General features: G+C 35.6%; 1 protein-coding gene and 1 long non-coding RNA gene across 4 annotated transcripts in view; one reads left to right on the top strand and one right to left on the bottom strand.

The window, feature by feature from the left end:
• The window catches only part of KCNH7 (potassium voltage-gated channel subfamily H member 7), a 154,496-nt gene that overhangs the window by 24,316 nt on the left and 106,594 nt on the right, over positions 1–23,586 (top strand). For 2 of the 3 annotated variants that reach the window (XM_042948966.1, XM_042948968.1), the window contains exons 3-4: positions 8,786–9,000; positions 20,569–20,637. In XM_042948966.1, coding sequence (XP_042804900.1) covers positions 8,786–9,000; positions 20,569–20,637 — 284 coding nt within the window. The remainder of the gene's footprint in view (positions 1–8,785; positions 9,001–20,568; positions 20,638–23,586) is intronic. The other variant, XM_042948967.1, reaches the window with a different exon arrangement.
• On the bottom strand, positions 663–15,393 carry LOC122226180. Its single transcript, XR_006205507.1, has 3 exons — positions 15,288–15,393; positions 13,029–13,191; positions 663–946 (listed from the first exon to the last, which is right to left on the bottom strand). It is a non-coding gene; the product is annotated as an uncharacterized LOC122226180 (long non-coding RNA).

Raw genomic sequence — 23,586 nt, 5'->3', positions numbered from 1 at the left:
TGAAAACAGCCCATCTTAATATAAATGAAGTTCTTAAATATTTTAGGTATTATACTGAGTGCATTGTGACAACATAGACTTACAAATCTCACATTACTTTTAAAAGTCAAATCTTTCACTGATTTCTTACAATTATTTTTGCCTAAGAATGATTCTTTGAGCACTATTTGGTGTTTTCAAAATATGCATCGAAGAACATTTGTGGGAGTGGCAGTTAATAGAATTCTGATTAGTGACACAAGTTGGTTTATTAAGGTAAGCTGTTGTCTTAATTTTCTAGGTTAAACCATATGAAAAAACAATTACTTAAAATACCGAATGTTGTGCAGTCTTTCTTGTAAATGACGGTTGAAGGGACACTAAAATTGGCTTCTGACAAGACTGAAAGTTTTTATCACAACTGCAGACAGCTGGAGATGCCTTCTCCAAAGTGTCGTAATTATAAAAGATATCCATCTTGGAATCCAGTTAAAATAAATGAGATAAATGATTCACATACTTGAACGTGCATGCTTATGATGGCAGATATTATTTTTGGTATGTGCATTTTACTTGGTTGAATAATACAAAATGCTAATTTCAAAGATACAATTTTCAATCATCACATCCTGTTTACTCTGATTGTAATTCAGTGTATATAACATAATTTTAGTCTTCTTTTTATATTTCTTTCTTTTTTTTACCCTTATGTGCTCAAAACAGACAATGGTCGCAATGTCAAAGGTAATGTACGAACTCAAATTTCATCATCTGATGCTCAAAGAGCCCCTTTACTTGGCATGTTCACTTGCCTGCTGTATGCCCTGTTCAATGCAACATCATGCTGCCCTTAGCTGGTCCAGGTGCCTGGTGGAGATATCGTGGCTTGATTTTGTTGGAGACATTGTTACTTTCTCAGCTGTGGCACCAAAATGATTCTGAACTCCTTTTTCTTGCAAGTATAAGCCTAGGTTGACAATGAACACTTCCTAAATATTTAAACCATTTGGAAAGAAACAAATATTAAGCTAAATACATTCCAGTATGAAAGAGGCACATCAGCCTGTTTCAGCCCCAAAAAGGTTTTGAGTGCAAGATTAAATAAAGTAATCAAAGTGCTACATGACAGTATCTCTTCACTTGTTCCTCTTTTGTTTCCTTAAAACTAGTTTCACGTTCCTGGATGGCAGGGGGTATGGTTTTAAGCTTACTGTAGTAGTAAACTGTACATGCATGATGGTCATTTTCTATTTTTCTATATTACATTTCAGTCATTTTTAATTGTGTCCTATATTAGTCTGAAATCACTGGCATGACCTATAGGTACTGTAGGTTAAAGTTTAAGTGGGCAGTACCTCTGGAAAAGTCTGGATTTGACTAAAAATTTGAAATTCACCTCTGTTTTTTCTACTATATCATAGTAGGTACGAGGAATCACAAAATATAGTAATCATATTATTCTCATCAAATTGAAAACATTTGGACTTAGTCTTTTAACATAGGCCATGCATGCCGCTGTGAGTGTGCATATGGTGACAATGACTCATTTGGTGCATGTATGTTGCATGGACACGTCTCCACCGGTAACCATCATTATTTAAAATTCACTGTTTTGGCCTCTTCTGTATGTCACTGCTACTCTGATCACTATGAAGTTCTGTATATTGATTTCTCAATTGCTTCCCTAATTAAGTCAGAGCTGGTGATGCTTATGAATTAATAGCACTAGACACTATAGCTGTTTTCTGGTCATCAATCCAGGGTGATTTGAAAATAAGGGACATTGTGGCAGCTTCTCCCATCCCAATTTTCTTTTGCGAGCACTTCAAAAAGGGTCTATGCAGGTGACCTCCAATACCGGGATGGTATTTCATCCACATGATTATTCTATCCTTGGCCTGTCTACTGTGATTTCTAAAAGGGAACAAATTAGTGTCAGTTGTGATGGTGATTTGAGTATAATTCAGGATATAATGTCAAGAAACAGAATACAGACACCCCTTGCTAACTTGCTTGTATGAAATATGATTGGCTTTAGCATTTAATAATTAGCAATTAATTATTAGACACTAATTTTCCAATGATCTTTTGAATTCAGTGAAAAATGAATCTGATTTGTCTCAATAAATAGAAAATTGAGCTTGCTTATCTTAAAATTAGTAGTTCACACAGCTGTCATTCAAACCACATTTTTATTTTTCTCTCATAAATCCATTTAATCCCCAACCCTTTTTCCTTGACCCTCAATTTTTTAATAGCAGTAGTCTTTAAATAAAAATGAATCATCAAAGTCAGAATTTGGGATTAGGAAACTCTAAACCATTGTAGGAAGTTTTCCCATATTAATATTTATGAAGTCAAACTCCCAAATTAGATTTAAAAATGCGCAAATTTAATTTAAAAATTAATGTAAATGTACCCTCCAAAGTCTTCATTATTTGTTCAGACTCTGGTTTTGAAACTATCAAAAAATACTTAAGTATCTGGCTCTTTAAGATTTTCGCTGAAAAATTAACATGCTAAGTAGATATAGAATAATACATTAAGTGCGCTTTTAAAATATTTTGGTTTTGTTTCTAAACCACATTTAAATAAAACTTAAAAAATAAAAGACAAATTTCTATACTTCTTTGTGTACAAATGCATAACTACAGTTCTTAAATATCAAAGTCACCCACAAATAATTTCTTGACCAAATAAAATAAATCATTTCGGCAGGCATTTGGAAGGACCTCAAGAGCATCTGGTTTATTCCCCTCAGACGAGGTGGTTGGCAAAATTTCTGACACAAATGGTAGAGGAATCTTTATCTTGGGGGGATCCCATTCTCTAACTTTCTTGGGAAATCTATTTTACTGCCTGTTACGCCAAGAGCTAACCTAAATCCTTCTTGCTGAAATGCAATTTTCTTCCCTCCTTTATCTATCCTGAGTGGCCAGAGATTCCAGCTGGTTACGTCTAATCTTGATATAATATCATACTATAAGAACAGCAATCGGTACTCAGTCTTTTCTTCTAAAACAGAATCATTTCCATTTAACCTTCTTACTTAGGATTAAATTTGTTTCCCTTTAATACATTTCCTTGAAATTTATGAATCTTTGAAATAAGACCTCAGAGATCTAAGTGTAACCCATTATCAAGGATTGGAAAAGTTAATTCAAATAAATTGCATTTGCTGCTTCTATGTGTGCATGTACGTTAAATGCTGTTAACAATCTCTTTAATGTTGTGAGAGGTGAACCTAATCCTGTCTCAATCACTCATCAACTGATCTTCACCTCAAATTTAGTGGTGGTTTCTCTGCCTACACTGCTCTCCAAGTCATCCATAAAAATTAACCCACCCCTACCCCACTTAGTAAATAGGTCCTTAATATAGCTTTACCCCTTTATTGCTTCCACCTGCTTATTATTCCAAGGAACTCTGCATCCCACTGACAATAGTGTGTTCAGTTTCCATCTTGTGTGTGAATCTGGCATATGAGTCAGAAACAAAACTATCTGCAAGACTGATCACAGCTTTCACCTCCCCAAGCCACAAAACCTGTCAGACTCACAAAGGAAATCAACTGATCTGATACAGCTTGTTTCTTATAAGCTACACTGGCCAAGTTTTTGTGATCTTCTAAGAATTTGCATACTGATTTTCAATGGTGATAGTTTTCTTCTGAAAATTATATATTACACACCCAAAGAAGTAATATGATTATGGACTACAAATAATATGATTACTTCTTATCTATCTAAGTTTTAAACTGGCTGCCAGTGTTCTTTTACAAAATCCAATTACTAAACACTGCATTTGCTTTTTTTCTAACGTTAAGTCACTTCAGCAATTTACATTTTATTAAACTTTAGCCAAATAAACTCAGTGCCCTAAGAAATATTGTGTAAAGACCTGATGATGTGATAACCTTACGTTTTTTTTTCTCTCCTTTTCTTGTGTCCCATTTTATCCTCAAGAGCAATGATCTTTAAAAAAGAAAACAGCATTTTTTAAAAATTATCAGATGTCCTTGGCTATATTTCCAGCACTTCTAAAAGAGAATATATTCTCTTTTAGCATCTTGTAACTCATGATAAATTCAAATAACCTTATCATAAAAATTTTAAACATCTTTAATCTAAAATTCTTCCCAGTTGTTGCTTTAGCCTCTGGCTTGATCTCTAAATTCAGGTTATTTCTTTGTAGCTGGAACATGGCCTACTTTATATTTAATCAGACAGTTGTAATATATTAGAGCTTTATCCAGATGTTGGTTTAGTCTACTTGGTCACCTGTTTTTCGTCTCCTTCTAGAATACAGAAACGTTTAAATGAATGGTCATCCCTTTTGCAAATGTTTCTCTAAAGAACATCAATTCCTCCTTATGCACCTTTGAGTTTTACATTCCTTTCTATTGAAGCTATTATTTCCCCTTATTTCTGCCCATTTATTTTATTTAAATTCATTTACTTTGTTTTTCAGGTTATCCTCCTTTCTTTCATTAGAATCCTAAATCCCATCTGTTCATGATCACTCTCAGGGAGGCTGCCTTTCACCTTTAAATCCTCAACCAAGGCCTCTCTGAATATAGACCTAGGAGGTAGGAAACCCTGTGTTCTGATTTCTAGTCCTTGATGCTTATTCCCTTTTGGCCCCATATTCTATCTGCTTAGGTTGACGATTAGTGAAAACGAGAATACTGTGAATACTTACCATAATTAAAATCTTGGGAAATTTTTTCACTAGAATTTAGATAGGTTTTAGAGGAACCTAAGCTAATGCACATTGGCTTGCAAACTCAGACTTCTGCAAATAAATATCTGCTTCAAAATCAGTGGAAAAAGCATAATGATCTTTGTTTATGGGATGAAATAGATTGTAAATGTCTTATCTAAGTAGCATGCATGAAGTATTTTAAGTAACACTTTAGGTTCTGCTGAATTCTTTAAATATATAGATTTAAAAGAAAGCCTAGATTAAATCTCTATTATTAAGAAGTTACAAAAAAAAAAAAAAGCAGAATAGAATAACAGTTTGAAGGGTTATCCACCAGTAAATACGAGAAGCTAAAATATGGACTCAATGAAGTTATAATATTCTGAGAGCAAATCTGCATATGACATATATTGACCAGTGGTTTCTCAGCCCTGTCAGACCCAATGTCCCCTTGTTTTGCAACAATATTTTTTATACTCATTTTACTATCCTGTAACAGCATTTAGAAATAACCTATTTCTAAAAGATCAACATGATTCTTTAACTGCAATGTAAAGGAGGAATACAAGGAAAGCAGTTTATAATAAAATGATACATTTCTCAATGTATCAATGCTCAAATATAACTAACTACACTAGAAGACATAATGCAATGAGCAGACATTTTTAGAAAATGGCTTTAAGAGCATTAAAGACATGAGAAAATCATCCAGATAAGTACTAGAGAAAATGATAGAGCAGGAATATGAGTGGATAACAAAATAAAAAGCAGTATTGGAATAAACAATAACAGACCAGAATTATTTATATATGAATTTTAGAAACAGGAAATAACAAAAATTGAATTATGAAAAATATCCCAAAATAAACTGGGGAGAAAATGAAAAAGGATGATGTTCTCACCAGTAAGCTGGCCCTTAACAGCTCAGTGTAATGTCAACATGATTTCATATGTGATAACATCAATATTAATGAATTGCACTGTTTAAGAAAGAAATCCCACCAAATGTCAGAACATATATTCTTTATCCAATATTGTAAAAAGGCCTTGCAGACCATATGCTTTCCTAAACAATGGGACTAAAAAATGGATTGGAGCAAGAAATGGCAATCGAGACATTATGATGAAGTTGTGGCAGATCTCTAAAGAGTTACTAACGTGAGATTGGAAACCAACAGGCAATCTCAAGACAAATCAGTTAGTGTTTAGTTCTTACTACATAGTTTCTTTTCATTACATCATGTATCATTTTACATACATAGAGAACAATCATATGAAATATTTTTGAAAGAAATTTTATTAATGATCTTCAGTGTGATTCCTGTAATTCTCTGCAAATTTAATATCCAGTTCCAACACTGTCAAAAAAAATACTCAAATCTCTTTGTTTACATATTTGTTCGTGACCTGCAAACACAGACTATAACCTTATAGCGTGAAGTCTGAAATTTTGTATTGGCAATTCAAATGCCACAAGTAGAGTAACTCCAAGTGATACAATTTTTCAAAATGGTGAACAACTTTTGGTAAAGTTCTGAACCAAACAATGTAAAACTCTTTCCTTTACATGGTAGTTGTAGCTCTACAAAGTTCAACACATTAAAATCATGTTAAAAGTACATTGTACTCTTTATATGTGAAACAGGTTCAAGGCTCAGATTGTTATAAACAGGCTTTCACCTACAGGAATGCCCACTGGACATATGGGACAATTTTTCAATTGAGCCACCTCTCATCATTGTGACAGACAAAAATGTCCCCAACAAATGCCCCTAGGATGAAGTACTGTCATGGTTGAGACCTCGTGCTTATTGGTGTAGCCAGTTCAGTGGAGTTTATTGAAACTGGTTACAAGGACAATCAAAGCATATTTAACAGTGTTTGTCTCCTCTAATGTGATAGATCATCCATGGTTTTGCCTGATTTTTTTTAAACAGCTCCGTAGAGAGTCAGCTATAGAAATTCACCACATAGAAGGATGACAGAAATAGAGTTGAAAGATAGACATAAGGGTTTAAAACACAACTTAACTATATATCAGAGCTCAACTTTCTCTAATCTCTTCTCTGTACCCCTGTGTGCAATAAAAGTATCTAATGAGTGAAAATATGACAATAGAGTTGAGAAAAAGACATTATCTAAAATGTTGGAAGTCCTGGAATATTTTGCAAATTACAAATTTTAAGATATAGGCCTGGAATATAGCCATAATATTATACAATGATACAAAAAAGAGAACACTATCTAGGATATGTTGCAATACTAAATCAGTGGTTTGTGATGGAGACTTATAGAGAGATCTAGAGAATGGGGTTTCTATCAGACACCTGTCTGAAGGCAAGATTAATTTGGTGCCACTTTTGGCTCCTATTTCTCTCCTTATCTTATAAATAGAAAAGAGAGTGAGCGTCTATATGCAAATGAGAGCATACTGGGCAATAAATGCCCAAATTGCTCAATGACATTTTTCACCTAGATGGATTTGATCATCATCATGGATAAAACTCAGGGAGTGAATAAAATTGCACCTCAAGAAGCACAGTGTCTGCAGTATGGATGAAAATGATCTTAAAACAATTTCAAATTTTTAAATAACCAAAAATAAAATTTTGTAAAGAAACATATGTGAATTCTCTCCAAATTAACTATCAGCCAGGTGATGGCAATTATTTTACTAGCATTATATTTTAGCTGAGTTGATTTGTTATTGTGGTTCAAAATACACCACCTATAAATTTAATTTTCAAGTGTTCAGCCCTGCATAAAGTACTTTTTGATCCCTAAAATGTATTTGTTTCATTCTGAACAGGAGAAAAAGTAGCATAAGGCAAAATGTGCTGACTAACAAGCTCAGTCATGCAGTCTGTGTGTTTGAAGCACTCTCTGAGGCAGCAAAATAATGGCTGAGTAACAGTCATGGGCTCAGGCTTTCTATAAAATTCTTCCTGATGCCAATTTTTAGGAGCTCTATATTAGTAAAAGTTGCATTACCCATTCTACAAGAAACTCTGGAGCATTTCCTGACTCTTCAAAAGCAACACACAGTAAGTTCACCTCAAGGTGTACCTAGTCAGAGTATTTATCTTCGACAAGGGAACCAGGAGCCCTGGAACCTTGCTAAATTGTCTTCGTGGGAAAGAAATGTGGGAATTGACCAGGGTCGGAAAATGGGTACTAACTTCCAGCTGCAAGATGAATCAGTTCTGGGGATCTAACATATAGCATGTTTGAAAATAAATGAATAAATAAATAAATAAATAAATAAATAAATAAATAACCAGGTACCACTAACCCCAGCCATTACCTAGCTATGGTCACTTCAATGTTAAGTTATGTTCACCAAAGTATTCTTCTGGTATGGTTTTTTATGGAGGCTTTTCTTTCTCTCTCTCTCAAAAAAAAAAGTCTTAAATGTAAATGAAAGGGGAAAAGAAGGAAAGATTTTAAAAATTTCACACAGGATCCTGGAGTTTTCAATAGAATACACGCACGTACGCACAGACATTTGCCCTTCTCCCTCTTATCTGAAATTCTTAGAAGCTCTGTAAAACACCTCACATAGGTAGTAGAAGCACATGACAGCTGGTTCGTCACTTGTCATTTGTCATGGCCCAGAGAAGAAAGTAATACACATTGGAGCTGGGGACACAGCCTGTTCAGAAATTTCCTGGCCAACATGATTTTATCCACAGGCAAGTCTCTTCCTTGAATAATTCCTGGATTATAAAAAGACATTCTTGAAAAACCAGTTTGGCCAATAATAGGGAGTGGAGGTTTTTGGTTTTTGTGTTTTGTTTTGTTTTGTTTTGTTTTGTTTTCCTTTTATTCCAGCCCTTAATGAAAGAAGTTAAGTAACAGCCAAAGATGTCATCTGCCCCCTGGGTACACGCCTTGGACCCCATCTTACCCTCGATACCCATGTGCTGCTCCATGTGTCAGACCGTGATCCTAAACCTGTGGTCAGGTACCAGCTGGCTGCATTTAGTCCCTCCCGAAGCAGGGTCACACTGGCTGTGGATCATTAGCGGGTCATTCAGGACCATCTCTTTCTTCTTCTGTTTCTCCTGATCCTGCTTTTACAAATATTTTCCAATTTTTTTAGGGCCTTTTAATCATATCAAGTCAAGCCTCCTGGGATCCACGTCAGATTCAAATCTCAACAAATACAGCACCATTAACAAGATTCCACAGCTCACTCTGAATTTTTCAGATGTCAAAACTGAAAAAAAGAATGCATCCCCTCCTTCTTCAGATAAAACCATTATTGCACCCAAGGTTAAAGATCGAACACACAACGTGACAGAGAAAGTCACCCAGGTGGGATATGATTTTATTCTCAATATTGACCATGTTTAAGGTTCTTCTCTGCACCATAAAGCACATTATTTTTCCTGTAAACGACTATCAAAAAAGGTAAGCTATTTATTGCACCCTAATATATCTTGAAATGTTGGGTAACCCTTTAATGTGACAGATTTAAAATAAAACTATAGACTGTGATTGTATCTCTTACAAGACTAAGCAAAAATGGGCTAGCTTGATACTGTTGTTCTCTCTGTCGCAGAGGTGGTTAACCTGCTATTTATCATGTTTGGACATTTATTGTTTTGCTGCCAACTCTTGCATTATTAAAGCACAGTTTCTTAATATAATGGATGTGACTGTTGAAACTTTAGGTGACTAACTGGAAGTTAGTCTTAACTGTGACCTCCTTTTGTTCACTTCCTCTACTAAGTAGACTCAGATATAAGTCAATTGACTTGAGGAAAAGAGCCGAAATGATTAAAAGTCAGAGTAAATAATACATTTCCACAGGAACAATATTTTATTGTTTTCAAATAAATATTGCAATTTGAACTAGGGTAAAAATGTAATGTATAGCAGAAGCCCTGCTTTAAAGAATAGATAAAAATAATTTGTACCTATTATATCAAAATACCAACCTAAGCAACATCTAGCTTTTGCTTACAATGCACTTACATTGCTGGGAATTCGTGACTCTAAAATTTGTGTCAAGTAAACAGTTCTTTTACAAACACTTTACTTGATATATTTGCTTAGCACATCTTTTCAAAAACTGTCACAAATATATAGGTAAACTTGGCCCCAATCTCTGTCCCAAGCCTTAAAGATTTTGAATTGATTAAGTTTTTTCTGTAGTGATGATCACTGCCAGCAATACTGTAGTCAGTAAATAATCCTTTATGTGTTAGCTGAAATAGCGATGTAACGACCAGGAGTCAGTTCAAAATAGTCCTGAGTGGTCTGTGTTTGGGATGAGACATTCTACATGCCATATGCTACTATATATTTTATGTTTATGTTGTAATATGTAATTTATAATGATTATTTATAATAATTCCATAACATAGAAATTAAGAGATTTAAAAAACTGTACAAAAGTCCCTGGGTGTTTAGAAACAGGTATTTTCCTGGCCCAGGGAGAGGCTAGGCTGGGCACGAGCTTGGGACAAGGGCAACTTTCCCCTCTAGATGGTTCTCCATTACCTTTTCACAAAAATGCCTTGAGTCAAAGTAAAATGCAACAGCTAACCTCAAAAGCTTGGCATTCTTTTCAGGTCTCATGCTTTCTCTTTAAATTCTTCTCTTATTTTTACCTTCATCTTTCATAATATCACAGTATTTGTTTTAACATTTAAAAAATGTCTTCATTCCTGGGCACCTGGGTGGCTCAGTCGGTTAAGCGTCCGACTTGGGCTCAGGTCACGATCTCGCGGTATGTGAGTTTGAGCCCCGCGTCGGGCTCTGTGCTGACTGCTCAGAGCCTGGAGCCTGTTTCAGATTCTGTGTCTCCCTCTCTCTCTGACCCTCCCCCGTTCATGCTCTGTCTCTCTCTGTCTCAAAAATAAATAAACGTTGAAAAAAAATTTTTTTTAAATAAATAAATAAAAATAAAAAATGTCTTCATTCCTTATCACGGAGGTAATCCCAAGCCCACAGAAACACCACATTTCTTTCCTATAGTTTCTCATATTCCATACAAACAGTATAGTACCCTTACCACAGACTCCAGAGGGCCCCAAATGAAAAACAGTGCATCTTAAGGATGCTAGAAGATTTGAATTAGATCCTGTTTTATAAACTATCACTCTTTAAAATAAATGTGAAAAATACAGCAATAGGAAGGACATTCTGAAGACAGAACACTTAAGCGGATCTGGTTCTGGCCAAAATGATGAGGAACTGAAAAAAGGCTGGGACCAAAAACTAAAAAAAAAGAGGTGGTAGGAATGCTCCCTCTTCTTTTTAGTGTCATCTATAGCTCCCAGTAACAAACCCGCCAACAGCCCACATGTCAAACCAAACAAGGTAGAGATTGCATATTGATAAATTCCTCCTGCAGACGTAGCCTCTGGAAATTGTTTAAACACTTGACAGCAGGACTCTTCTCATTTAATGTCTGTGAAGCTTCCTCGTCATAGCTATCTCTGGAATTTCCATGTTCCCAACATATAACAACAGTCCTCTAGTCACTAAAAAAAACTAGGTCATAATTTTACTATTCCCTTTGTTAGGCCTGTGTGGAAATGTTCCTTATTGAGATAGTCTCAGTGCATTTCTGTAGGCAGCCAGCAGTATTTTCTTTATCTAATGTTCTTATTTGTTTTATTCCATTTATAGATTTGGATGGTAATCCTTCCTTCAAAGATATCAGGGTTTTGTTCTTAGATAATTCAACAGTGAGTTTTAAATATTCCTCTGAGCACAAACAATAAAGCAAACACGAGGAAAAAAAAGGCACAAAATCAAAGGAACAATTAATTTCTGCTCATGTTATACTCTGTCAATATTTGGATCGTATCTCTATTATGCAATGGTTAGTTGCTAATTAGCCTAATGGTTATTTCTTCCCCAGCTAGACTGAGCTTCTTCAGAGTAGAGACCATGCTGTTAGTCATTCATTCATTCATTCATTCATGCATGTATGCATTCACGTGTTTGTTTATTCACTCAACAAGCATTTATTAAGAGCTAGTAAGTTCTGGGAATTCATGTGAAAAAGCAAATACTGTGCCTTAGATGTGTGAGAGAAACAGACAAGTACAATACCTAGGCATTAGGATGCAGTGTAAAGGATTACACTGTAGGTAAACAACAGAGTGCAAAACATACTGAAAGAGGAAACAGTACCTATATTGGAAGTTTGGGATAGTGGTTGGGGAATATAAACTCTTAGAGAAATTTTGAAGCTTGAGAAGTTTCAAGGCGAGGAATTAGAATCTGGAATAGGACATAGTTGTGGAACTGTGAGTACCAGCGAAGGAATGAAACATGAGGTATTTGTATTTTTAGTGCTTAGCGTGATATATACAACATATAAGAAGACTCTTAAAAGATTTGGAAATGAACCACTGAAGGCATTGGAGAGAATTAAGCAAGAGTACGTCTTTTGGTCAACAATCCCCAAAACAAATGCTTGCCTTCCAAATTCTCCCTTCAGGCAATATTCTAAATCTGACTCTTGTTTCTGGTCCAGAGACCCCTTTCATTGGCTGGTCTCATAAGGCATACTTCTAGAATGCATCATCTCTTTATTTGCTATTCTATATGACCTTCTCTGTTAATTGGAGAAAACAGAAATTAACTCAGAAGATGTGGATTTTTTTTAACCGCAGTCTAGCTGGTACAGGCTGATGTGTAGTCGGGTCCGTCCTCAGGAGACAGGGCCTTACTTGGCTAATTCCTACCAAATAGCAGTGGAGTAGTGGAGAGAGGACAATGGATTGGAATAAAAGTTGGGTGAGTGAAGAATAAAGATCTGCTTTTACCATGTAATTGTGGTTCTCATTTGAGGATAAAATCCTTTGCTATATCTGCTCCCTTTTAAATAAAAGGAAACCAAACTCTTGCACTCTTGGATGATTTCATTATTCCTGAGGCTAGTTCTACTTCTACTTCAAATGTTATGCTAATTTTAGGATAAAATATATTATATGTTGTCATGTTCAGCTTTTACCAATTTGGTAGTAGATCACTCTCCCTGGATATGCATAAGAATATCAGGAAGATTTAAGAAAAAGGCACTATGGGTTCCAAATCTTTTTTGGTCACACGAGACTTTATCAGTCAGTGCCATAACAGAATATAAAAGAAGCCTACTGGAACCACCTTAGGCGGAATATGAAAGGAGGAGGGGGAATTTATTGGGTCACATAACCAAAAAGTGCAAGGACAGACCTGCTTTGGGCCGTGGCTGCTGCATTCATTGTTTAAAGAGTTGATGACATTCTTTCCCTCTCAGCCATACTTTCTTCTATATTGACCTTTCTCCACATCTGATAGAAGCAAGAACCTCAGACTCTCTTGACTCACATAATACTCACAGTTGGTAATCTGATGAGAAGGGCCTTCTCTCCTCTGGTGTCCATTATATGCCTGAGAAAGTGGAATTCTATTGGCCACTATGGGTCCTGTGCTCATCCTTGTAGAAGTATAGCCCCTTGACCAATGACCACATCAAAAAAATGCAGTGGGGGAGGGGAGGCTCTAAAGAAGGAAAACAAAATAAGTGGCCCATTGCAAAGACGAAGATGGGATTCAGGTTAAACATCAGTGTCTCTCTCTTTCACACACACACACACACATACACACACACACACACACACACACACACACACAAACACACACACACTAAATATGCATTATGTGCCAGATAGGCACTAGAGACACAGAAGTAGAAAACTAGCACTAATAGTACTAGGGGTTATAAACTACTCAGAAAAACACTATATAACAATATATAATGATAGCATTTTTTACGGTGCTAATGTAATAAATGCTACAAGAATATATTATGAACTAAAAGTAGTTTACATTTCCTTTTGACTCAATACTAGCCAAATTATGACCAAATAATTCTACAACTTATTGCATTATTACTTAGGAGGCATGTCTGATGAATTTAGTAGACATTCATATTGTGATAACCAGAAAAATAAGACATATGAAAGGCCCTAAATGAACCAGGAGATTTTAATTTGGGGAAAAGATGACGGGGAAAAGAATTGCTGCTGGTCCACAAGTATAATTTTTCCATAGCTTAACTAAAAGAGACTACTCAAGAAAATAATTTTAGGACTAACTAGAGACTTAGGTCACAAGAAAGAAATCTCTGAATGTTTAAAAGCCCATATAGTCGTGAAATCCACATAGAACTCTAAAGCCAGAATAGATTCCCATTATTTAGGATTCATTTAAGTGTATTGTTGGCATGAAAATAGAATTGTGATAGATTTAATAATAGCTGACATTGATTGAGCACTCACTATGCGCCAGGCTCTATGCTAAGTGGTTTAATGGATTGTCAATTTGAATCCACATAACAGTCCTTCCTGTGACTTGGTACTATTATTATCATCTCCATTTCATAGAAAAGGAATCAAGCTTGGAGAAAGGAAACAACTTGCTCAGGTCACATGGGAAATGATGGAAGTAGCCTTCAAACTGAGGTCATATGACTCCAAACTTGAAGTACTCTAAAGTACCCCCTCTCTATGATTCTGTTTCCCTCCTAGATCCACTCAGAATTTAGGATGCCATTTGGATACACCCCTAACATTTGGCCATTTCATCAAAATGTTAATATGAAAGTTTAATAGCAATTTACCGGAAAAGTGAGTCTACAGAAATAGGAAAGAGAATATGGTAGATTTTCTCCAGAACTCCTGAAAGTCTTCAAAAAGCAAAAGAAAACAATCCTTAACAGGAGAGCTTCATTTCAGCATTATCTTTTGTGTAAGTTTATATCCCATTTTGCTTATGCTACTTTTAGATTAGGATAAAAGAGTTTGGCTTTTGTTGGTAGCATGCCGCTCAGGAAAAGGAAAATTACACAGAGATTACTGACATAAAGTGGAGCTTAGAGATTATGGCTTTATGTTTGCCATTGAATTTTGTCCATCGCGAATATGCTCATTATCTCTTCGTGTTTTTCAGTGACTCTCAACTTATATTTACTTTTGACAGAAACCCTAAACAATACTTGTAATTCCAGACTTGTTTAGAAATGGAGATTGGTTTATAATAGAGAGATAGTGTTGATTTTATTAGTGAATGTTTAAAATCATAAATGCATATAATTGTGTATCAGTTAGCTTCAGTAAAGCAAAAATACTCATTTATCATCTCAGCCTTAACAGTACAAAACTTCTTAACACTTGCTGTAGTTTCCCTCATACTGGATAAATTTAATCCTCAACTTTCTTCAGTGACAGTATTAAAAAATATGTTTCTGACACCACTGCAAATTAAAAGTGGTTTTCTATGTAGCAATAGTTTTCATTAATAATGCCGTTATTAGTCTAACTCCAGTTCAGATTCTGACACCAGCTAGATGTCCTACAATTCAGCTCAATTATGACACGGTCTACCTGCGGGGATAGCAACAGATTCCACAGGTTAAGGGCCCAGTGTCACAAAACTCCCCCTCCCCCCTACAAACCCACCATGCCAACCTCAAGTCCAGGTTGTCACCTGTGCCTCCATGACTGGCTACAGATTGGAGGTTCCCATGACCTGCTCCTTGGGCTTGACTATTTGTTAGAGCAGCTATGGAACTTAGAGAAACACTTACTTAAGTTTACCAGTTTATTATAGGAGGATATAACTCAGAACCACCAGGTGGAAGAGATGCATAAGAGTGAGGTATGAAGAAAGGGGTGGAGAGCTTCCAGGCCCTCTCCTGGCCCACCACTCTTCCTGTACCTCCATGGTACATGGAACCTGGAAGCTCTCCAAACTCCATCCTTCTGGGTGTTTATAGAGGCTTTATTACATAGGCATGACTGATTAACTCATTGACTATTGGCTATAGATTCAACCTCCAACCCATTTTCACCCCACCTCCCCCCAGAGGTAGGGGCTGGGACTGAAAATTCCAACTTTAATCACACCTTTGGATCTTCTGGTGACCAGCCCCCCATCTGCAGGTGACCTTAGGTGACCTAGGGGCTTTCCAGAGTCACCTCATTAACATAACAAAATCACATTTGTCATTCTCTTCACTTAGGAAAGTCAAGGGTTTTAGAGCTCTGTGCTAGGAACAGGGAGAAAGACCAAATTCGTGTTTCTTATTATAAACCATAATATCATGGTCATGAATCAAAAATTACATTTAATTAAAAAGTCTAAATTCAACAGTTATTTTTATAAAGCCTTATTGATTCTTCACTCATGAAATTACAAAAAACAAAAGTCATAGTACTTCTACAGTATGTTTTAAATGTTTTCATAAACTTCATTTCTTGCCTAAACTAATATAAAATCATGCAAGCCTCAATAAAACTGTACAGATCATCTTGAACTGCCAGAAATAGTAATAATCACAAAATTCCAAATTAAATTTGAAATGTAATGCAGGAGTCCAAAATTGCCTCTGAACACTTCCAATTTAATATGACGTTGGTTTTGCATTCATTATCTTACTGTTATTTATAGAATACTATCAAACTTGGCTCAGCAAAACAGAAATCTTCATCTAGTGTTTTCCCATTATCCTGGGTTTGATCTATGTCTATACATGCAAATTGAAATGAAAAACAGTATTTGTGGATCTGCAAGTAAAAATAAAGCACATTCATCAGGATAATTATGGATTTCATATTAGTGAGTGCTTACCAGCTGTAAGTCAAAGTTTTATGTACAGTAGTGATACAAAAATATGTAAGTCAAGGTCTTTACCTTCAAGGGTCTTTTACTGAATACAAAGCTTTGATCTTTGAGATCCGGGATTATGTCATTGAGTTTTCTCTGGACAAATAAATATATTCTATCTATCTAAGTTATGATGAAAAAAAGATAAAAAGTAACTATAGACACTTAAGTAGCCATTGACTACTAAAAGCATGTTTTTTGCTTTAAAATAAAGATGTTCATAATTTTGAAAAGGGAAATGTGTGATTTTTAAAAAGCAACATTAATTTTTTATCTCTTTTTACTATATACTATATGCATATCAAAACTGATCATTATTTGCTGACATGTTCTACATTAAAATACAGTTTATTTCGGTTTAAAACGCCTAATTAGTTCAAAAGTCATACTTCTCCATACTCTAGATGAGGAAGCACAGCAACCATATGAAGCCCTAATGGCAACTAAGAGCCAAAGCTTGTAGAGCAAGCATTTAGGTATGATTGCTTTAAAAAATAAATAAATAAAACACCTGTTTGGTTTTGTACATTCATCATATATTTTTAAATGAAGGAAGGAGAAAATATCACCTTCTTTAAAAGTTTTGTCAGCCAAAAAAAACATGTTGAAAATAGATGCTTGAAGAAAAGAAGCAAAATACCCGTGGTCACAAAAGACAGGTAAAAATAATTTGGCTCAGCATACATAGTGATAGCCTGGTTGCTACGGCAACAGAGACACAGAAAGATTGTGGATATCTGTTGCCAAGAAGTTTCATTTTTAATCCCCCCAGTTTGTGTGAGCCTTGGGTTAACGTCAGACCCAGAGACAGAAAGGAAGTTTTGAAAGGAGAGTTTCTTTGCTCATTTGCCCTCATAGCCTAGGGGCTGGGACAAACTTAGTTCAAAGTGGGTTGCCTAATGAGAGTAGGCAGAAGGAGTAAATTTTTCATGTTTCACAGGATGAGAATCAGGCAAAGGATTTTTATCAGCTGTGGAAATTCCAGAGCAGACATACCATTGTCTCATACCAGGCAGCACAAGGTCTTGTAATGTTAAGTAGCTGTGAACTGTCCCTAGAGTTAAGAAATTAATTCAACCATGGAATCTTATTCAAAAGGAAATCCCAAATAATACAGTAAAATAAAATAAAATAAAATAAAATAAAATAAAATATCCCATTGATTTTCTGGATGGTGATATCCTGGGTAATATATTATCCCCTCTAGCCCTAGTTCTCTATATTGTGGAAATCACATTTATAATGGAAACTATGTAGTTAGATAATAAACCCTCTAAAACTCAATTGCTTTAAAAGAGTTCATTAAAAAGCAGTTAATCTTCATAGAATTTTAATATTCAAAGAAACTTAGCATCTTCCCTAGGTTTTTTTTCAAAACTTCCTGATCAATGGAATCATCTGGAACACTTCTCTCTTTCTCCCATCCATCCCCAACACACATACACTCCCTAGAAAGTCGATAAAGTTCAGTGGAGTCCAAGGATTCTGATTTTTAGCAATCTCCATTCCATTTGCAACCTCTACTTTCACATTTTTAAGATGAGACAAATTTGGGAAATATGGATGTAGCTTAATCCTTTCATTATGCAGCTAAAGAAACTAAAAGGAAAACCCAAGTAGAAAGCTAGGTTTTATCTTTCTTTATTGTTATTGTAGGTGTATCTCTTTCTGTAGATTTCTGAATGAGATAAAAACATATTAATTCTTACTTATGCAATTCATATTGGAGAAACAGACTTACTTTCATCGGCAAACTACTGAGTCCAAGAGAAACTATTGCCATTTTCACTTACTGGACAACCCTCTAAGAAACAATCTCCATTTAAGAACATTTTTCTAGAGAACATAGGCTGGAGTGCTCCAAAGTGTCTTCAGAACACTGGTCTCACAAACATTTCCTAGCAGAAAACTTTTCTTATTCAAATAACACCACTGCCATCTCCCCCCCCACCGGGGATTACCATAGCAAATTAGCACATTAGAAGTTTTCAGAAGTCCTAATTTACAGAAATCTGTACAACTTTTACTCAATATTTTTGATGACTATTTGCTTGATGGATATTTGCTTGGCTCAATGTTTCATCTTTTTACCAATTTTTATTTTTTTATTTTATTTTATTTTTTGCTTTTATTTTTTTTAAGATTTTATTTTTAAATAACTCTGCACTCAACATGGGACTCCATCTTACAAGCATGAGATCATGAGTCATATGCTCAACTGACTGAGCTGGCCAGATGCCCCGTCAGAAACCATTTCTAATGTCTGTTTATATATAATACATGTATTGATATTCTGAGGAATTCATATTTAAGGGGAGATTCTCTAGGAAATACCAGCCCAGACAAAAGGCTTTTTCGTGGCTAACTATGAGCACTGTAGTTCAACTTAAACGTGGATGTGATAGAAATCTTAAAACTTTTAAAAGAAACAAGGTTGGGATCGGCACGAGACAATAGAGATGGGAAGAAGGTAGTACATGTTAAGTACTACATTTTTCTTCCTTATTTTAATGAAGTCCGCCTAGGTTTCTTTTCAAACCACATAGAATTCAGCTTAGAGGAGCTGGAGAAAATCCCATCTCTATTCCTTTTTCTGTTTTAAATACAGCTGTTTCAAATATAACTGTATTTTGAAGCCTACTATTTAGAATCACTTAGAAATGGGAAAAAATGTGCAGTGCAGGATCATGAAGGAGAGATTTAACAAGTGTCTTTCTTCTGAGGCTGCCATAGTTGAGGCTGACCTGCTGTGTTTTAGTGGCCATATTGTTGGGAATAGAGAACTTGCTTTTTCTGCCCCTCGTTCCGATATCCGGAGGTTGGTGGTATCACGATACCACTTTAATGGTGGGGAAGGGATGAGGTGGCCTGTGATATGAGGTGAACCAGGTCACATAAACATGCCATTTTCCACAGTTCCTTGGCACTTCTATGTCATTCTGGTGTCTCAGTTCTCCTTTCCAGATGGAGCAGAAAATATTTAAAAATGGTCTGCAGCTAGCTCCTGGTGCCTATTGATCCTTCTTACATTTGAAGTGAAGAATCAAGCTGACAAATCTCCATACTATTCCTAGGAACACAGTCTTGATTTTCAGGTCATGGCAACAGTGTTAGGTGAAACTGAGTGAAGAAAAGATGTACTGAGAGAAATATCCTAATACTATTTCTTAGTTGACTGGCACCTGTCGGTTGAGCTATGCAATCCTGTTCCAAGTGATAAACTGTCATTTGTAAATTATGCCCATAGCTATATCCATTATTCATGGGCTGGTATTGGAGAATAGTGATTTCAGGCCCCTAAATTTTCCTACCTGCAGGCACCTGAATTACTTCCAAAACTGTTACGTTACCTCGTGTGCCCTTGCAATTTTTCTACCATCATCAGATCCTAACAGCCCACTTTGTGTCTCAGATGAAGACAGCTTCCTCCCCTCCTTTTCCTATATTTCCTTCTACAAAAATGAATGAATAAATCCTAATGAATGAATGTCCAGTAAATGGACAGCAAACTGCAACCATGAGATTTCAGTATAAAGCTAACTGGAAAAAAGAAGAAGTATTTCCCAAAGAACAAGTATTACTGTCTACTCTATACAACTTATTACTTGAAAGTGGGTAAAAATTAAGGCATTAACTTTCTGGATATTAAAAAGAGAAATCATTACCATATTTTTACATTTTAGAACTATTTTATATTATTTATATGATGAATTAAAATAACCCCTCTGCCTAGACTTCTCATTAGTCACTTTAAGATTTTGAATATGCTTCTTACATAGATTTCCTCAAAATTTTCTGCATTTGGGAACCAAATTAGTCCTTTAGAATCAGAGGGGAAAACAATCTTTTCAGAGGGAAGTTGAAGGAATCTTGCCTTCAATGAGACAGTTTTGTTCTATCCTGAATCTTGAAACCGTCCCCTTTTTTTAAGTTCAGGGAAGATACCAGAGACATAGGTTTTTTTAGTTCCTATTTCCAGGCAGCAATATTGTCTAGCATATCAAACTGCCAATAAAAACATTATTACATGTCGAATGACTGGATTGGGGTACATCGTGACAGTGGCAGTCTTTCTGATTTCTTCACCATGTTTTTGCTTTAGCAGTAAAGACAAAATAACGTAATATAGAGAAATACTCTAGTGCTATTTTGGAGGAAATCTCCTTTACAAAATATAATTGTTCCAATAGTTTTGTAACTTGTGCTCCGTAGGGTAATAGGTGCCAAGAAGCAGGATGGGACCAAAGGGAAGGACCTCTGGGACCCCCACATTATGGCCAGGTTGGTCAGATCCACTTCATTCCAAGTGGCTTTATATATTGACTTTCTCTTAACGTTTCATATGTGTGTATATGTTTTGAGGAATTTGAAAGGGTCAGACACTAAACTTTGCTCTAGTCTACTATTTACTTTGTGGTTTCTTTTATCGCAATCTCTGACTTTTTCATTGATTCTAGTCAAGAGTTTATTTTTATAGAGAATTTTGAGATAAGTGAATTATCCAGAGTCCCACAAATTGTTAACTGAATACCCAAGACTCGTACCTTCATTTCTGGACTTGGAGTCCAGGATTTTTTCCACTTGACATGCCCACTTGAGAGCAGGACCATTTTGATTCCTGTATACTCTCCTTTCCACTAAACTGGCAGGATCCCAGAATCTAATCAGCCTCCTAGTCCAACTTCTAACTCCAACCCTTTTCTTTACAGGGTAAATTGTTCAAGTAGCGTAGGCACCACTGAATGTGAGTCTTCATAACTAGTTAAAACCAAGTAATCAAACAGACTACTTTTTTGAAGATGAGTATTCTACTACCTGTCTCAAGAATAAGACAGAAAATTAACTATGTGGGAAAGCAAACAATTTTTTTTAAACACAGTCACTAAAATTTAGACTGTTATTACTCATTTGTTCTGAGAATACTCTCGGGGGAAAAAAATCTGTTGCTACTTTTGTGCCAGCAGTTTCAAATGTAGAATTGATATCGTCAGGAAGAAACACAATATACAAGAACTTTAAAAAGGCAACAAAGAAAACAGAGAACTTCTGTTCCTTAAGAAATTAGTGTTATCATTAAAAAATAGGATTCCCAAATGAGGTCAAGAGCAGTAATTTGACATTCCAGAATCCCTCTTCCACTGTACTTAAAATTAAAATCTAATATCAAAAGACCACAAAGCAATATACAGAAATATATGAGAAACAGGTGCCTTGTGGGTAGGGGAAATAGCTTAAAACTTGATTTAACCAGTATGGCTCCTTGTCCACAGTATTTGAAGAGGTTACAATGTAAAATTTTATAATTATTGATTTTAATTATAAAATTAAGGTAAGACTTTAAAAAATATATTCTATTTTTTTAAGTTTATTTACTTATTTTGAGAGAGAGAGCAGGGGAGGGGAAGAGAGAAAGGGAGAGAAAGAGAATCCCAAGCAGGCTCAGTTCTTTCAGCACAGAGCCCAATGCTGGGCTCAAACTCATGAACAGTGAGTTCATGACCTGAGCAGAAATCAAGAGTCAGATGCTTAACTGACTGAGCCACCCAGGCGCCCCTAAAAATATATTCTATGTTTTAACATGTACATCTCTGTTTCCTACCCATATAGAATATCAAATTAGCTATTTTAAAATTTATGAGTCAAGAGTGGAATTTGAGAATATATTAAAATGAGGAATATACCTTGTTTTTTGTTCTGCATGCTATTTTTATGTCCATAGCTTATGAAGAGTTAATTCCTTATTAGTAAGAGTCCTTTCCTATCCTCAACCCTTGAAGGAAAACCCAGAACACAGTTACTGGTACATAACAGTTCCACGAATTTTCAGTTGCAACATATGAAAATTAACCTGCTAATAGTTGGGATATAATTATATTCACTGGGCACTTGACATTCACTTTGTGTTCCAGAAAACATTAAGAATAGACTTTGAAGTTTATAGGGAAACATTTATTTTTGGTGTAGTTATCCAGTAGAGGAAGGAAAGATTCCTGATTAATCTGTGAAGGTTAGGAGAACCTGCTTCTGGAACATTTTCAACTCCCCGAGTTTCTGTAGCTGCGGAAAGCAACAGACATCAATAATATCATTCTCTTTTCTTGCTTTGGCTTAATGCTTCACTTGAGTGACCTGCCTGCGCGTCTTGATTCTGCTTCAAACAATGAGTTTAATGTAGCTATTTAAAAGTACTGGCATTGTTTAAAACAGTTGTTCCCAACACTGACTCAGAGAGAAAACTTTGGTATTTTAATGAGGCAATTCCTTTTTTGCACTATCACCCACATCGACTCACTTCAGTATATCCTTTGGAATTGACTCCTCTCATCTTTCTGGAAAACGTGCGTGCACGCACGCACACACACACACACACACACACACACACACTGCAGAAGACATTTGAATATTTTCTCTCCTCAAAGCACCCTCATACCGCGTATGCTTTCTCCTTTCTTGCCACTTGTGTTCTTACTCCTCACCAACACATACTGTCTGTTCTGAGCAAAGAGTCTCCTTGAGTCTCCATTTTTTCTACTTACGAGACCTGGAGGGCTGCTGGCAGGATTCCTACACTTGCAACATTGTCATCCTCTTCTCTATATATCAAGTCCTACCCATTTCTGAAATCCATAGCGTCTCCAGGTGAATATGTCAGCCTTCACAGCTTGCGTTGATCTCTCCTATCCTTAAACTCTAAGGCACTTCACTTGGTCTATTTTCATAAAACTAAACAATTTATTTTCAGGCTGTTTTATATATCTTGGTAGATAGATGATAGATGGATGGATAGATAGATACACACATACATACATACATACATACATACATACATACATACATAATTGATAGATGATAGAGGGAGAGAGATGATAATTATTTGTGTGTATGTGTGACTTCATAATGACTTTTTTCATCTTTCTAACTATGCCTTGAACAATAGGATTATAACACCTTTTTAAAATATGCCCCTAAAGACCTAACACAGGGCTCATTCATCAACTGGTAGTCAGGCTCAATAAAATGCTATTTCATATAGTGTATTGTTGGCACTCATAAAAGAAGATTCTAATTTCTGATAATACTTTGGCAATAAGAAATAAGGAGCTCATATATCCATTCATTTAACATTTTTAAGTTCCTCTAAGTGTCAGGAGGGTCAAATAAGACATATGAAAATTAATTCTACTCCCCCTTGTCCTCTCCTGTTACCTCCTGTTAACCAATGGGAAAAGA

The sequence above is a fragment of the Panthera leo genome, chromosome C1 (genome assembly GCF_018350215.1).
Source record: "Panthera leo isolate Ple1 chromosome C1, P.leo_Ple1_pat1.1, whole genome shotgun sequence".
Lineage (NCBI taxonomy): Eukaryota > Metazoa > Chordata > Mammalia > Carnivora > Felidae > Panthera > Panthera leo.
This window is presented reverse-complemented; position numbering and strand designations above follow the sequence as displayed.